Source organism: Notothenia rossii, assembly GCF_949606895.1.
Source record: "Notothenia rossii genome assembly, chromosome: 3".
Classification (NCBI taxonomy): domain Eukaryota; kingdom Metazoa; phylum Chordata; class Actinopteri; order Perciformes; family Nototheniidae; genus Notothenia; species Notothenia rossii.
Window position 1 is genome coordinate 76981697 of NC_136901.1, and position 16880 is coordinate 76998576.

The window sequence follows — 16880 nt, forward strand, 5'->3', positions numbered from 1 at the left end:
ATTTTTGTGTTTTTACTTTACGTCACATTTTCTTAAATCCATAAAGTCAACGCAATATATGGGGTTTATAGGGGGAAAACTGTTTAATGTGTTCAAAGGTTCAGTACACAAACAGGTAAATCTATCTGTATAATATTTTGAGTTTGATTTGATCAGGGCTTTCAGTCACATCTAGTCTGCTCTGTATCATTCAGCTGCAAAATCTCAACAGTTTTGCCTATTTCAACGTGTTGTATGTAATATTCTCCTTCACTAGTATTTTTAAGAAAGTATTCCAACTGTACTGATGTATATTCTGTGCTAAGTACTGTTTTATATTACAACTTCGACGTTAGAATAAAATACTGTAGAATACGCGATTTCTCTGGATGAGTTGTGCCCCACCCAGTGGTGGTGGGTGTTCACTGCAGTCAGCTCTACCATGCACAGACTCTGCAACAATTTCAAACAGGAGTTGTCATGATTATCTCGATAACTCATGCAACGTTTATACACTAACAGTGTAATCGAAATCAAGTCTTATTGTTTTTTCCCCTCAATTATATGTCTTTAACACAAAAAAATACATATTTTCGCCAAACCGGAAGAACATACATTCAGCTCACGATTCTTTCCTGTGACGTAGTGCTAGCTCCCGATGCTACACGCGGGAAACAGGCGAGGCATCTCATCACACTGACAGTAAGACATGAAGTTTTCAAATCGTATTTTATTGCTTTTTTAGATCTTCCTTTTGAGATATGTGTAAGTAGCGAGGCAATTTATATCACCTACGTGCGTAATGCTGAGCTATTTTGTTTGCACATGAACTGTGAATATCACTTTATGTATTTGCACTGGCCTAGCTCTGCTGGAGCGCTCGATTTGATGTACGCGGTGTCTTTGCAGGAGCGGTGTTGTAGCGCGACACGACTGTGACTGTTAAAATGGAGCACTCACTCGAACTCATTGCAACAACGTATTAAAAAGAAGCGCACCTAGTGCAGTTGAAGTTAGCTTAGCTATTGTTAGTGCCGCAGCGTGGGTTTTAGTTATCGATTTTATTCGTAAATGGTGTTACCGAAACGTTACTAAGCGGTTTGTGTCTAAAGAAAATAACGAAGTAACGAGGCTCAAGATACAGCTAGCTAACAGCTAAGGCTAACTATTGGCCAGCGTTAGCTCACAACTCTGCTCTGTGCTTTAAACTGAGAGCACAGTTACGTTAGCTAGCATCAGTCGGAAATGTGATGAACCTTATCACAAAGAAAACCAAAAGCTACAAGACAGAAATACAATACTGAGTCTAGTATTTTTATTATTATTATTAATCTAAATCTGCAAAAGTAGTTCAAGGTCTCAAATAAATGTAATAGATTAAAGATGTGCAATATTTTTCGTCCAAAATGTAGTGGAGAGCAAGAATAAAGAAGCATAACAAGTCATTTGTCTTATCTTATTCATTTTGTTTTGTCTGTAGAGCATCAGTCGTTGCCTGTAGCCGAGATGGGGGACACACTGGAGTTCAGCGACATCTACCAGGAGCATAAAGGTTCCTGGGTCAGTATCCTCATCAAACATCACTGCTCTTTAAACTGATATATAGACAGGAACTGTACTGGGAATCGGCTCAGAATAATATCCACTCAAAGGTGGATATTGACTTATTTAAAAAAAAAAAGAAAAAAGAAGCTAGCCCAGCAATGTTTTAACTCCAAATGTCTGTGCAGTAAAAATGTGTTATCCTGAGTATTGCTTGGACATAGGTAAGAATACAATTCGCTGACATTAAATTAAAGATAACGTCACAACCGTACTGTGTAAAAGCAAGGGTCTGAAATTAAAAATGTGCTTTATATGCACCGAAACTCGTACTGGGGTTTAAAGTTGATTATCTAGAATAAGGGCTCTCAGTTTATGGATCTATGGTTCTGCAAACACCTTTATGCTGATTTTAAAAGTACATTTATCAACTTTTGGCAAAAATGTGTTTGTGTTAAAAATAAACAATGTAATTCTTGTTAAGAAGTTTTACACAGTCTGCAATAAACAGATTTTTTTAAACAAGAATCAATTAATTTGCAGATTTATTTCATTTGATCAGTTGTCTATTAAATGTCAGAAAAAGACGAATATGAAGTTGCATTTTCTCAGAGCCCCACATTTTCATTCTGCTTGTTTTTTCTGACCGACAGTCCAAATCCAAAGTTAAGTTTATTATAACTAAAGACATATAATATTTGCTTGTTAAAAAAAGACGTAATTTAAATCTATCATCAAAATGTAATTTTAGTTTTTTCGCCAATCAATGTCTTTCTTTTGGGGCTTAAAATCACAGCATTTCAACCCAAGTCCTGTGTCTTCTTGTGTTTGTATCTGTATCTCTTTTGTCTCTGTAGAATGATGGGCGGTTGCGTTTCAGCAAGCAAACTGTGGTTTATAAGAGCAGCAAGACGGGGAAGGTGGACAGCATCCCGGCTGCCGAGCTCAACCTGGCCCACTGGAGGCGAGTGTGTTTAGGTCATGGCATCAAGCTGGGCACCAACTCGGGACATGTCTACAAATACGACGGCTTCAGGGACACGGTGAGAACGTTTAAAAAAAATAAAAAGGCAGGTTTTTTTTATAGTGTTTGATATTTAGACGTCTGTTCCGACCCTCAAGCTTGTGACCGATGCCAACTTCATTTTTCCTTTTGGGATACATAAACAGACTCTAAATCTCCCTGGTTGTATTTTTCTCTTTCTGCGAAATAATTGTTACCTTACTCGGAGGAGAACAAGGCCGTAGTGGAATATTACATTCAGACACACACTGCTGGTTTGTTTAGCGCTGTGTTTATGACAAGGGATGTAACAAAAGCCGATAAACAACTTCCATCCCGTGTCTTGACATTTCCATGGAAAAATGCTACCATCTTGCAAAAAGGCTGCCACTTGTGTATGTGTGTGTGTGTCTTGTTATCAAAAGTATGTGAATGATTGGCCCTTTTCTCCAAAGCTCCTAATGGGATTAATGAGGGAAACCAGCGCTAGCATGTGTGTTCTATAAACATTGTAATCATCGGCTCATGTGAGTCAGTGTTTATATCAATCCATTTGAACAATTTGGCTCAGAAGACAGACGTGAACAAAAATGTGGTTGTGTTTGTTTTTTATCACCCTCAGTTTTTGTATTTCCCCTGCTGCTCTGAGTGTATGGGGAATGTCAGCACGCAAGTGAAATACTGGCATGGAGGAGCGGGTATAGCCTGCAGTCTGGCTGCGAGCGGTGGGGTCTCCTGGGGTTAATCAGCGTACTTCTTTGGAGATGGATCCTCTTGTCCCTGAGCGAAGGGCGTGATGTCATTGTTTATTATCCCACAGCCAGTGTCAGTAATCGAGAGTTGGCTGGAGCTGAAGCCGCTGGCGAGCTTTACAGGAGCCTCGTTACATTTGTCCTTTTGAAGAGTCAAGAGAACGAGCCTTTGTCAGAGAGGCTGTAACTGTCTACCTGATGACCAAGGGATCTAGAATCCTATCCATCTATTCTGTTAGTGCTGCTTACAAATGTCGTTTTTTTATTGGCCCAACACATCTTGCATTGAATGTATGCAGCTGCCTGTTGTGGTTGCAACTTGTAGTAAGGTCAGGTAGACTTTTTGATACCAGAACTTTATATTAAGTTTAGGGCAAAAGCGGTTATTCACCTGTACAAAACAAGATAAGAGTGCTTCAAGTCCGTTAATCGAGGAAGCGTTTGTAATGCTTTTTTTCAATGCATGTCTACTACGTTAAACAGACTGTAAGTTGACTTAAATGTATTTAGTAGAAGACGGCCCACAGCAAAAGCTTTACCCAGTTTTCTCAATGCCTCAAATGTTGTTGGGAGAGACTGGATGAAAACTGTATAATAAAAGACAGACGGTTATGTTGGGTAAGACTGTGTGTGTGGGTCTGTGTGTGTGGGTCTGTGGTGGGTAGTGGGGGGTCTGTGTTTATTATGATTAAATGAGCGGAGCAACAACAAATCTGCCAAAACTATAATGAGGAGTAGAGAAACACTCAACAGCAGGCCTGATGAGCACACTGGGAGTGAACACACACACATTCACCCATCGACACAAACAGGCCTCTTCTGCACAAACTCTCAATTTGTTTTTCATGCATTTACACATCTGCTCACACATGCTCTCCTATCTAAACAATGCCTTAATCCAGGCTAACAAACAGGCTGATGAACGCACACTGGCTCTAATTGGCTGTAATAACCTTATGGACAGGCAGATATCCAGGTGCATAAACCCTGTTTCCCACAGAGTCGCTACACTGCACTAACTCGCACACCACAATCACTTCCACATGTGTGTGCACTATGAGGACACTGGCTGTGTGTGTGATTGAGCATGTGTTTGTCACTGTGTGGGTCCTTCCCAGTTGTAAGCGGGCCTGCAGGATAAATAAACAGGCTGATTGTCAGCGGCGGAGGGGAGGGCAGATGGATTACATTCACCTCCAGTGTTCCCAGGAGGCCTCGGCGGCGGGCGCGGTTAAAATGACGTCTTGATTAATTAGCCCTCCATCGCTTCAATCTTTTTGGAGGGTGTTTTTAGGCTTTGACCCATGCAGTGCCAGTGTGTTACCCCCTTACTAACATGTTGCATTTCCTCCTTTTTCTTTTTATCACTCCCTTGCTTCGGGTGTCACCCCCTCCTCTCTGCTCCCCTTCTTACTGCTTTCCCATCAGGATTTAGAGAAGATCTCTGAGTTTTTCAAGACCAACTACAAGCTGGAAGTGATGGAGAAGGACATGTGTGTGAAAGGATGGAACTGGGGAACAACCAAGTTCTCAGGTAAAAAATAAAATGCACTCGACAACCAAAACATCCTGTCCAGTGAAGTTGCAGCAGGATTTGTTTTTACAGGGTCGCTGAATACTCAATTAACTATTTTGTCAGTTGAAAATAGAGCAACCAATAGTCATAAGATACTCAGTTTAATGTTAACCAAATAGAAGGATCTAAGCTATTTGTATGTTTCATCAGATTTGAATGAGATACAGTACACTTCATAATGGCAGTACAACAAAGGATGAGTCCATCCAGAATGCACACATTTCCATAAGACACCATAAACATAGCTTCTAATTAAAAGTATCTACTACTACAGCGCCTCAGTGTAAACACGTAGATAAATGACATGTTCCTGTTTCTCTCTCCCAATGCAGGTCCACTGTTGGCATTTGAGATAAACGACAATGCTGCGTTCGAGGTCCCACTGTCCAACGTGTCCCAGTGCGCCACGGGGAAGAACGAGGTCACTCTGGAGTTCCACCAGAACGACGACACCGAGGTCTCCCTCATGGAGGTCCGATTCTACGTCCCACCCAGCCAGTCTGATGAACGCCAAGACCCCGTGGAGGTGAGGAAGGATGTGCTTCTACTTTAAGTGCATTTTTTTTTTTACATTTGTGTTGATAATAGTGCTAATAAGTGTGTGTGTGTTTTCCTTCAGGCATTTGCTGAGAATGTGTTATCTAAGGCTGATGTGATCCAGGCCACAGGAGACGCTGTGTGTGTCTTCAAAGAGCTGCAGTGTCTCACACCCAGAGGAAGGTAGGAGATCAACACAGCTTTCCTTATTTATTGTTATCCAATCCATGAACTACTTTCATGAATGAATGCATTGTTGGCTCGGGAAGCTACACAAGTTGTAAGAAGACAAAAGGTGAATTCCTAACTCACTCGTCCACAGTGCTGTTGTTCACCTTAGATTAAGGATATATTGATCTCACCTTTCTCTTTTCCCTCACTCAGATACGATATCCGTATCTACCCGACTTTCCTTCACCTCCACGGTAAGACCTTTGATTACAAGATTCCCTACACCACGGTCCTCCGTCTATTCCTGCTGCCACACAAGGACCAGAGGCAGATGTTCTTTGTGGTGAGTGGACTTTCTTTTCTGTCTCTCTTTTTCTTCCACTTGTTTTTTTTTCTCTCGATCTTCCTCCCTCAATGTCTCCCTGTTGTCCTTTCTGTGTCGTCTGAACAGATCAGTCTGGATCCTCCCATCAAGCAGGGTCAGACGCGTTATCACTTTCTCATCTTGCTCTTCTCCAAGGAAGAGGAACTCAGCCTCACCCTCAACATGAGCGAGTGAGTAACTGGCAGTAAAGCAGACCCTGAGTTAAGGGGCTGCATCGAGCAGAGTGCAAACTGAGCTTTGGTTGTGTTGGGGGGCTCGTATGAAAGTTCTGTTACCTTGGTTACTGAAGACCGCTTATTACCTTGATGAAGTGGTAAAGCATGTGTCCACTAGAGGGAAGCAAAGGTCTGGAAGAGTAATTCACTTGACATGAATGTAACACCAGTAACTTCACCGTTTCTTTGCTTTGTTTTTAACAGGGAGGATGTGGAGCGCCGTTTTGAAGGCAAACTCAGTAAAAACATGTCGGGGTCTCTGTATGAGATGGTCAGCCGGGTGATGAAGTCCCTGGTCAACCGCAAGATCACTGTGCCCGGAAACTTCCAGGGGTAAGCGCCCGATAGACACACTCAAACCACGTTTACTTACAGACTCGGTCAATCCTAATAATGTGCCTCATTGCTCCGCAGTCACTCTGGGGCTCAGTGCATTACCTGCTCCTACAAGGCGTCCTCAGGCCTCCTCTATCCCCTGGAGAGGGGCTTCATCTACGTCCACAAGCCCCCCGTGCACCTGCGCTTCGAGGAGATCTCCTGCGTCAACTTCGCCCGAGGAACCACCACAACACGCTCCTTTGACTTTGAGATCGAGACAAAGCAGGGAAACCAGTTCACCTTCAGCAGCATTGAGAGGTGAGGACTGCTCTAGTGTTTTATCATATTTAGTATTCTGGTATCTTTTATAAACCACTTTTAGTTGACCAAAAGTCTGATCATTGAAGTCTTTTAGTCAAAGAAAACCGTAGCTTTTTCATTATACTTTTAGTCATGCCATAGGATCATCTTGTTTTTTTCTCCCAAGCCTAATAGGTGTTTGCACTGATAACCCTTTTTAAGTGACTGAGTCCTTCTAGCTGTGCTCATTGTTTGCAGCCGCTGTAGTCCTGATATGACGCGAGCAGCGCAGTTTTAGCCCTGTTTATTTTGTCCAGTAAAGATTTTGTTAAACTTTTCAAAGACTTTTCGTCGTGTTATCGTATTAGTCATGGAACAAATGGAACAATCCGCTACACACAGCCCTCTGTCACCCAGAAACAAGTTCAGCATACAAATTGGTCCAAAGTAAAGTCCAGTATCTTAAGGTGTAAATAATACATACAAACAATTAAAAGCTAATCAAGCATGAGAACAGAAATGTCATGTAGTTGTGTATTTAAAATGACTTTTGTTTAAGTCAAAAATAACCCCGGTCTTTATATTTTCCTTACAGAGAAGAGTACGGCAAACTGTTTGACTTTGTAAATGCCAAGAAGCTCAACATCAAGAACAGAGGCTTCAAAGAGGTAAGTCATATACACACCTCACAGTTTGTTGGCAAATACATTCCACAAGTTTTGTCAGAACTTCATCCCAGATATTCATCCCTGTTGCCCTTCTCCTGTGTGTCTGTCCGTGTGCCCTGTAGAAGAAGGTGGGTATGGTCATGGGCGTCATGTGTGTGAACTCTACGCTTGATTTTGATCGGAGTGATTTCTGCTTGCATGGCGTGCCGCTGCGTGTGTGTGTGTGTGTGTGTTACTGAGGAAGATTTCCCATTATCCTGATTTTGGTTAGGGAATACCAATACAATTGCTAAGTGATTTATGACTAATCAATGGGCTTGGATGGTGAAGGAGTGTGAGACTGATATCTAAGTGTGCGTGTGTGTGTGTGTGTGTGAGAGAGTTGGTTTGCATCGTGCTGACTAATGTGTGGCCCGGGGGCTTTTGGTGTGCTTTAACACTCAACAAAGATGCCTAACGGAAGTCTTGGTGATTGCCTTGAGGCCTTCCTTTTGACCTAAACGAGTTCCTGGTTGGTCTGACGTCAGATAAAGCAGTGACTCTGTTTCTCTGTGGAAGAGACCATCTATTGTCATGGAGACGGGGTCAGCAGAGAAGGTCAATGAAAATGAATGGGGCCTGCCCTCCATTTCCTGTTGGTTTCTAATAAGAGCCTCCCTGACTGGTGGTCTGCCCCCCTGGAGGATACAGCTTTTGATGCATGGAGAATGAGATGTGACTGAAGAACACCGTTTGGTTTGGTCTACTACAGTTACATGCCCACTAATATCCCAACTGTTGTTTCAAGGTCGATCCAGGTCGTATAAACGTCATATTACATTTTGAGTTCCAAACTTAAGACATTTAGTCTCCATTTGGGGGTTATCGTCAGTGTGGGACACTCGGAAAATAAAATAGTTCCTTCATTCATACCTGGAGTGGATGTAGGGGAGTTGTTGCATTCATTCACAGACAAGTGACACACACCCATACTTTCTGCATACGCTCGCTCGCTTTATCGTTCCCTAGAATCGCCGACCGCACAATGGCTTTTGGCTGAATGGAGATCATTCCTGGGGGCAGATGTGCAACATCGTTATTGCTGAATAGCAGTCGCACACATACACTCAAACTCTTTCGGCCTTACTCGCTAGTGTTAAACACAACCTGCGCACCAAGTTACTTCTTAGTTTAAGAAACATTTAAAAACATTGAAGAGCAAACCCTTCACCAGAAACACCAACACACGCCACAGGCCCTTTTTAACGGCAATCATTTTAGGAGGTCGTTGAAGGAGTGAAAGAGGGTGGCTCGATTTTATTGACTGGAAATCTAATTCTGAAACCTGAAAATAGGGCCCCTTTAAGTTTCCTGAATCTAACCGGGATCCATCCTGTGAGCGAACATTACTTCAAACAGTAAGAGTGAAGGATCAAACACCCTCTCTCGTGAGGCAGGTGTTTGTGAAGCGTAACCCAACATTGTGGGTTTTTTTTCATTGTCAATAAATCAAGTAAATTGTTTCAATCTTTGGTTTCATAAAAATAATTGGAGTAATAATCATTGGTGGTTTGGACGGTTGGAGAGGTTTTTAAATGATAATCATTGTTTTTTCTTTTCTTTGTGACATTTCTCAGTATCTTTCTAAACTCTTTTCTCAAGTGATTATTGGACAAATAAAATAATGGTTGATTGCGGCCCTGAAAGAAGTTTATTTTATCGAGATGAGCTTTTACGCCCTGCTTGTGGGTCATGGAGGACTCTTCTTTGCTGATGCTGTATTGTGGGTTGTGTTTGTTTGTTTGTTTTTGTTGCTGACTGTGAAGTTTACTTTCAGGGCATGAAGGGTAAGATCGACGAGTACAGCGACTCGGACGAAGACCAGCACGATGCCTACCTGGAGAGGATGAAGGCCGAGGGAAAGATCCGAGAGGAGGGCAACGACAGCGCCGACTCGGATGGCGAGAGCGGTGAGTGACGTCTCCGTGCGACAGGTACAACATGTCTGCTTAAGGAGACCTGAAGTTCTGATTGTCTGTCCTGTTTAGATGAGTCGTTTAACCCCGGAGAAGAAGATGATGACATTGCAGAAGAGTAAGTGACTTTATCTTGAACTTGCTGTCTCTCTTTGGAATCTTTTTTTCTTTCTTTCTTTCTGTCACTGACTTCTTAAACGTTTTTCCACTTCCGTCAATCAGGTACGACAGCAATGCCTCAGCGAGCGAGAGCGGCAGTGAAGATGGCGACGATAGTGATGAAACAAAGAAGAAGAAGAAGAAGGAGAAGACGGTCAAAGTGGTGAAGGAGAAGAAAGAGAGGAAACCCCGCAAAGAGGTGAGAGAGCACTTGGGACGGGAAGAAAAACACGAGAGAAAGAAGACGAGTTCAAGCAAGGCATTAACCCTCCTGTCTTTGTTCCATGCGAGTAGAAGAAGAGGAGGCCGAAGGAGGTCGGCGCGCCCAAGAGGCCGATGAGCGCCTACATGCTGTGGCTCAACGCCAGCCGAGAGAGAATCAAGTCTGAGAACCCCGGCATCTCCATCACAGAGATCTCCAAGAAGGCCGGAGAGATGTGGAGGACGCTGTCCAAAGAGGACAAGGAGGTGAGGCAGGATACTCAGGAAGGAGGGAGGAAGGGAGAGGGAGGAGTTTAGCTCCCCTCCTCTGTTCTCTAACCCTGGTGAATGCATCACCATTGTGTGAGAGAACAACATAAAAGCAAAGTGTGCAAGTTTTATGAAAAATCATTTGGATTTTGAAGTACTCTGCAATCATTCAATATGATGGTTTATGGTCTCTCAATGAAATCCTTTCGTAATTGAATCATATAATATCATGATACGCAATAACATCTTTTATTTTGATAATGACACATTCAAACAAACGTATCTGAAAATCTGATTAAATTAGAAAAATAATTATTACTTTTTATTTGTCAACTCAAACGGGAAGATTCAAAAAAAGGCTTTAGCATGCGAGTTATTCCATGTTGACTTGGATTGGGTTTATAAAATGTTATATTGTCAGAGATATGAAAATAAACCCAATTAAATATTTTTCACATTTGTTAGGACGCCTACGTTTATCTAAGATAATGTGGAACATGTGGCATTTTTATACATTTAGTTTACAAAAAGAATGACGATATCAAACCGCTTTGAAGTAAAATAATTGAAATCACATCCAGATGTGTTTCATTGTCATTGCATCTGTGCCACATTACAGACATTACCGAGCCTCTAGCTGACGCTGTTATCCAAAGCAACTTACAATATCTGCAATAATCCAGTAAAGATTCAAACTAAGGACATTTTGTAAGGATTCTTCTCCAAGGCATAAGCCAAACAGGCGGGTCCTCAGTTTGCAACAGAAGACTCTGCGCTCCTGATATCAGCTCGTCCACCATCTAGCACAGCGGTTCCCAACCTTCCCCCCCCCCCCCCACACACACACACACACACACATACACACACACACACACACAAAAGGGGGGGGGGGGGCAACAGTGGTAATTAAAGTTTAAAAGTCACAAAGGGATTAAACTGTTTAAAACACATGCTCAAAGTAAGCCGTTTTTTTTTCGATGTGTTTATGTGGATTCAAAAGTCGTAAATAATATACAAAATGGAGGAGACCGATCTGATCGGAGCAACTGTGACAAATAATCCAACTGAAACCGGCATGGACAATGACTATGTTTTTAAAAATGCGCTTATCCAGAAAAGCCTGGTTTGGACACTTTACGGGCAGAAGAAACATTTCTATTAAAGAAAGTATTTTTATGCCTTTAATACTAACTTGAATTTTTATTAAAATTAATTAGTCAATAATTTTTTATATTTTACTGCAATGTAGAGACAAGGCTTTTAGTGACAATCATGTAATGCCATACAATTATATGTAAAAAAAAAAAAAAGTCTAAATATGATATTTGGCCTCAAATCATCTGAGGCCTGGCGCCCCCCGTTGCGATCTTTGGCGCCCCCCAAGGGGGGCGTGCCCCCCAGGTTGAGAACCACTGATCTAGCAGGACAACATTGATCTTGTGCTGAGCAGAGCATTGTTTCCACAAACCCACTCTGTATGACTTCCTCCTGTGATGTTTTATCCATTCCTCTGCTTTACACATACTTCTATCTTTGCGTCAGGAGTGGGACATAAAGGCAGTGGAGGCGAAGAAGCAGTATGAAATCGCCAAACAAGAGTTCAAAGACAGCGGAGGAGGAGGAGGAGCAGCAGCAACAGCAGCAGCAGCAGCAGAGTCCTCCAGTCCTAAGAAGTGAGGCTCGCACCACAGAAACTCATCTCTGTCTTTAATACATCGCTCTCTAACATATGTGACTCTTCTCCTAAGGGAAACTAAAAAAGCTGGCGTTAAGAAGGAGGAGAAGAAGAGGAAGTCCGCCGGGGGAGACAAGGAGAAGGATCGCACCATCAACGACAGCTTCAAGAGTAAAGAGTTCATCGAGACCAGCGAGGACTCATCGGACTCTGACAAGAAGAGCAAGTCCAAGAAGAAGAAGAAGAAGAAGAAGGTAAAGCCAGTAGAGATCCAGGATCAGATTCCTCCTCTGGTCACCACAGCATTCAGACCTCTCTCTTTGTAGTGGGTCTGTGTCTGCATTCATCATATGTTGTTATGATAAACACATTAGGGGGCAACTTTGTTTTCCACCGCCTCCAAGTGAGCATTAAAGTTTAATGCAGATTGTTTTGAGTTGAGGAGATGACATAGTAACAGTTGCTGTTATACCATGGCCACTGAAACGTCTTTATTCGGTCTGACTAGCAGGTGTATGAGTTTCTAGATACTGGACCATATATCCAAAGGCATTACTAGATCTAGTTAAGGAAAACAATGGCCATACATCATGGAATTATCTGCGTGTTATTTTTCAAACACCGATTAGAATAACTTTCAGTGAGAAGTGAGAGCTAGACACATTTATTTTTAAATAAGGCAGGAGTGTTAACGGGTGTCTGCTGCAGACGAAGAGGAAAGGACCAGACAGGAAGTGGCAGGTAAGAGCTAGAGCGAGAAAAAGCCATTTAAGAAGTTCATCATGTGATAGACGGGTGAGTGCTAGCTATTTACGCTATGTTGTGTACTGAAATGCACCGTTTGTATATCGTAGATAGGGGGATTTAAGTTAGTGGAATGCAGCCCTAACCAGGCTACTGATACTGATGTTGAAAATACAATCTTATATGTGTATATACAACATTACATACAATGACTTCCTGAGTTAGATGGGAAATCTGCCAATGAATAAAGCAATTGTTGGGAAAAATCCTCATTGAGACACGGTTTATAAATGAACACAGACATCGTGTGGCTTGTCTGCATGAACGCTTTCCTCAGTCTAACGCCAGCCTGATTTGAAACCTTGTCAGAACAGGAAATCAATAAACTAGCTTCCTCTTTATGTTTTTCATCACATTTTAAATGAAGAAGTGAGATTGAAAGTATTTATACAAGTCAGTGAGTGACAGATATTTGATTGCACCTGGCATTTCATTGGGAGGTAGCCATGGTAACAAGAATACAATATTCAACATGTTGTCTTTATTACACATGCAAATGAACCCACCTTTTTGTTTTTATTCGTTAAGGAGGAATCTGAGGAAGAGGAGGAAGCGGCTGCGTCCACACCTGCCAGCTCTGAGGCAGACTCTGATTAAAGTTGCACATTTTTACCCATCCAACACACAAACCAAGGACCAAGGATTTATACTCTTCATGATAATCTCACCCAAAAGGACAGACCGACAAATCAACAGACTTGAGTTGTATTCGTTTCTCTTTTACATGTTTTACTGAAGAGTATCAACTCTTCTTGTGACTCTCAAAGCTCATGTAATATTTGATATTCGAGTAGGTTTGCCTTCTGACAGCTGAACGGTGGTGTACAGGTGAACCATTTTTCCAAGAAGGGTTTGTTTCATCTCACCCACTGGGATGGTTTTAGTTTATTAGCGCCGAGGAGTGTAGTTATAATTTGATGTGGATCAGGCAGAGGGAGCAGATGCAACACCTTTGTGTCCTTCCTGTGTGTAGAGCATTTACAGCAGTTAAGTGTTTTTTTTTGTTGTGTTTGACTGTCATGTTTTCTGGCTTGAATAAATAAACAATTTTTAATAAACCTGCACTTGGTTGTACACAAGTCTTTTTTCTATCATGCTGCCAGGTGGTAATACCAACAAAGTGCTTTAAATACATCCAATTTCAGTTTAGGGCCCTGCGTAACCAGTGTTCATCCACATGTTAGACTTGTTTTCCCTGTAGGTCTGTTCAGAACTCACTGTTATAAAATGCTTTTTCTTTCCAACATGGCAGCTCGTTGTAGGAAAAGTAATCCAAATAGGCAAGGAGGTTTTTGCTGAACCCCTGCAACCCAAACACTTCTTCCCCTTTTCTTCTGGAGCTGATTCCTCGTGTTTGAGTTCTTATCTTATAATTGTACAACAGCCTAATAATTAATAAATAAAATGGGTGAAAGTTGATAAAAATGACAATTAACTCATGAGTTTCTGGTCAAATATTTTTTGACTAAAAACATAACCAATAAGTAGCTGTGCACTTTTTATTGAGCCACTTGTAACCAACAAACCTATCATGGGCACATATTTGTATACCGGTTAACTGCAAAGTAATAGAAAATGTTATATATTTAAAATATATCCAAATGACTATCTACAGTACAAAAAAAAGCAAATACTTTAAACCTAACATTTTCAGCCATCATGGAAAAGGCCCATTTAAGTTCCTTGTCATAGTTCAGAATTGGTATTTGTTTCCACCTATCCATTGAAGACAAGGCACTGTGGTTTAGAGACATCTTGGCTCTTACTGTACTCAGCAAATTACCCAAATAATTTCTATCCGTTGCGGTGTACATCAGAACCATTTAACCAGGCTGGCGGTTTGAGCTGTGTTATTCCGTAAAGTCAAAAGGCGACCCTCTTAAATGTTGGGGAGAGAGTGGTCAGAAACGGAGGGCTACGGCCTAAGTACATGGCGGTTTGTAAAAGGTCTGCTATATCAGGGTCTAACGGGGTGGTTTTTAAAAGCCAAACATTCCCGGATGCGTGGTTCACCTCCACTTGGGACAGTCTTGGTTTTGATAAGATACTCTTCCTGCACATCCTGCTGCAGTAACACTGACTGGATGTCCACAAAATACCACCCCCCCCCCCCCCCATGTTTATCAGTGACATATTGAGATATGTTTTGCCAAACTCCTTATCCACTGAGCTTCTTCAAATCATTTTTGCAAAAACTTCACTTTGTTTTCTACATTTTTGTCGCTTCAAATCATAGTTTCTGTTAATTTCGCTGCACCTTCATTTCTTATTCTTAGGTAGTGAAATCAGAGGATTCAAATGAAATCCTCCTCATCGTCACACACATGTACGAAGCACCGCTCACATAGTGAATTGTATACTTTGCAATGAACCCAATCCTCGTATTAGCAGTTTGAAGCATGGTGGTTGATGAGAAGTCGCGATCACTAAGCAGACATATCAAAACCGGGTTACATGGATATTTCATTCAACACTTTAAATGTCAATGGATTACAGTCATTAGGATTCATTAGATGTTAAGTCATTAACACATTGAACTACGTCACCAACATGTGATCCATTCTTCCATTGGGAAACATGTCTGTACATACATGAAGATCCATTACCAAAGTTGTTGAGTTATTTCAGTTTGGAACAAAGTGATGGACTGACCATCTTTGCCATCCCGAGAGTTGAAAATAAGCAATGTCCAAGTTCATTTCTAAGGTGTTTTTCACAAGACTTTGGGATGTTTGTGTGCTGGCATGTAAAATAGTTGCGGTTAAACACAAACGTGAATGTGTTAACATAGATCCCTTCCTGTTGAGTTATCACTTTCATTATGGTTTTCTCTTTCACGAAGAAATCCATCGAACAATCATACTCATCTGTGTCCGCGCCTACGATCTGACAAATGGTGTCTCATATTTGTAGATGCAGTATATGTTTCACAGTGTTGTCGTCCATTACAGGAATGCTTAGAGCCTTGGTGATACACGGTACAGTCACATGCAGCCTGAGAGCCTGTGCATGTGTGTTTATCCTAGCTTGTATTCTGTTACCATTAATTGACCACAAACATAATGGACCCACTTAAGAAATGACAATGTCTCCTTGCACATACATCTACACAACCTCACACGCACACTGTCCTTGAATCATTACATTATCTCCCTGATGTGAGTGCCAATAATGCTGCTGGTGCTCGTGAGTGTATTGAGAAGTGGTCGTATCATATGTCCCAATTATCGCAAAGTTGTCAATAACACTGTTTGTAATTTATTACAGTACATCAAGCCTCCTATAGGAGTCTGTAAGTATTGAATCAGACCGTTTTTTGATATTCTGTCGAAGAACAGGAATTAGGAATGATATTTAATGGAGAACATTTGGATTTGAGTGATTACATTAAAAGTTCTGGCACTTTCAGGTGTTTGGAGTTACTTTCAGGGCACAGTGAATGCATCTTGGATACACTTGAACTGATCAACTTCTGTCCTGTCCGTCCATCAAAAAAAAACAACGTTTATTTCCATGTATTTGTAAAACATGGCACTTTTTTAAAAACATAATCGGAAACATTTTCTCATCTAGGATTATACAGATTTAAATCGTTAAATCATTTAAAATCGTTTTTGAGCTCTATTACTATCCATGAGTATATACCATAATTAATACAAACAATTGAATTCATACATAGGTTGAGGTTAGACTGTCCTTTTCTTGTTAGAACGTAGGTAACAGCTGAGGGTCGCAGGCGGCAGGATTATTCTCCTGTCGGAGCCGAGTCATAAACAAAGCACTCTCTCATTAATAAAAAGTGTACTTTAAGAGGCAGGGGTCAGAAAGTCAGAGACAGTGAGGTATGGCTGTTTTTCTAACAATTAGTAGACCGGACGAGCCTTCGAAATCACTCATCTTTAGATAAAGAAGTTGACTGCATGCACAGTTTGGGATGTGGAAGGAATGGTCGTTCTTGAAACTGGAAGGTGGCGTGCAATGTGACTGCGTACTTGTATTTTATTGAATTGTTCATCTTCCGTTTTCCTGTAAAGCTTTGAGTTAACCTGCAGTGTTGGTAGGACATCAGTTTCAGTCTCCTGCAGCTGTATTCAAGTCTGTGGTTGAACATAATTTCAACTAAAGATATATTTCTGTTAATATAAGTCAAAGTCAACTTTAATGTCAATCTTACTCATTTTGTGTTTACAGACAGAGAGATCGAAATGACGTTTCCAACAATCTCGAATGTACAATTATACAGTATACAGATATGTATACAAATATGTATAAAGTATGTATATCCTATATACACAATCAACAGATACATTTACACATATGAGATAAAAAACACAACAATCAATATATACAAAATAACAGTCACTTCGATA

The 16880-nt window shown here is 41.2% G+C and overlaps 1 protein-coding gene across 3 annotated transcripts; it reads left to right on the forward strand.

Annotated features, from left to right (window-relative positions):
- Positions 1-534: 534 nt before the first annotated feature.
- Positions 535-13574, forward strand: ssrp1a (structure specific recognition protein 1a). Of its 3 annotated transcripts, none has more exons than XM_079669360.1 (18): positions 535-681; positions 1460-1539; positions 2379-2564; positions 4705-4810; positions 5185-5378; positions 5472-5572; positions 5774-5903; positions 6012-6115; positions 6365-6493; positions 6575-6796; positions 7374-7446; positions 9263-9395; positions 9474-9519; positions 9624-9759; positions 9855-10028; positions 11574-11704; positions 11780-11960; positions 13042-13574. In XM_079669360.1, exons 2-18 carry the CDS (start codon positions 1486-1488, stop codon positions 13105-13107), a joined length of 2166 nt encoding a protein of 721 aa, XP_079525486.1. In that variant the 5' UTR covers positions 535-681; positions 1460-1485; the 3' UTR covers positions 13108-13574. The 3 variants fall into 3 exon arrangements, with proteins under 3 accessions (XP_079525486.1, XP_079525484.1, XP_079525485.1); XM_079669358.1 differs by having other exon boundaries at positions 536-681; positions 13039-13574; XM_079669359.1 differs by lacking the exon at positions 535-681 and adding an exon at positions 699-744 and having other exon boundaries at positions 13039-13574.
- Positions 13575-16880: the final 3306 nt, after the last annotated feature.

Coding starts and splice junctions, on each gene's coding strand:
- ssrp1a (XM_079669358.1), top strand. CDS start 1,486: ATGGGGGACACACTGGAGTTCAGCGACATCTACCAGGAGCATAAAGGT. Junction 6,797..7,373: donor ACCTTCAGCAGCATTGAGAG/GTGAGGACTGCT, acceptor TTTTCCTTACAG/AGAAGAGTACGGCAAACTGT. Junction 11,961..13,038: donor AGAAGAAGAAGAAGAAGAAG/GTAAAGCCAGTA, acceptor TTATTCGTTAAG/GAGGAATCTGAGGAAGAGGA.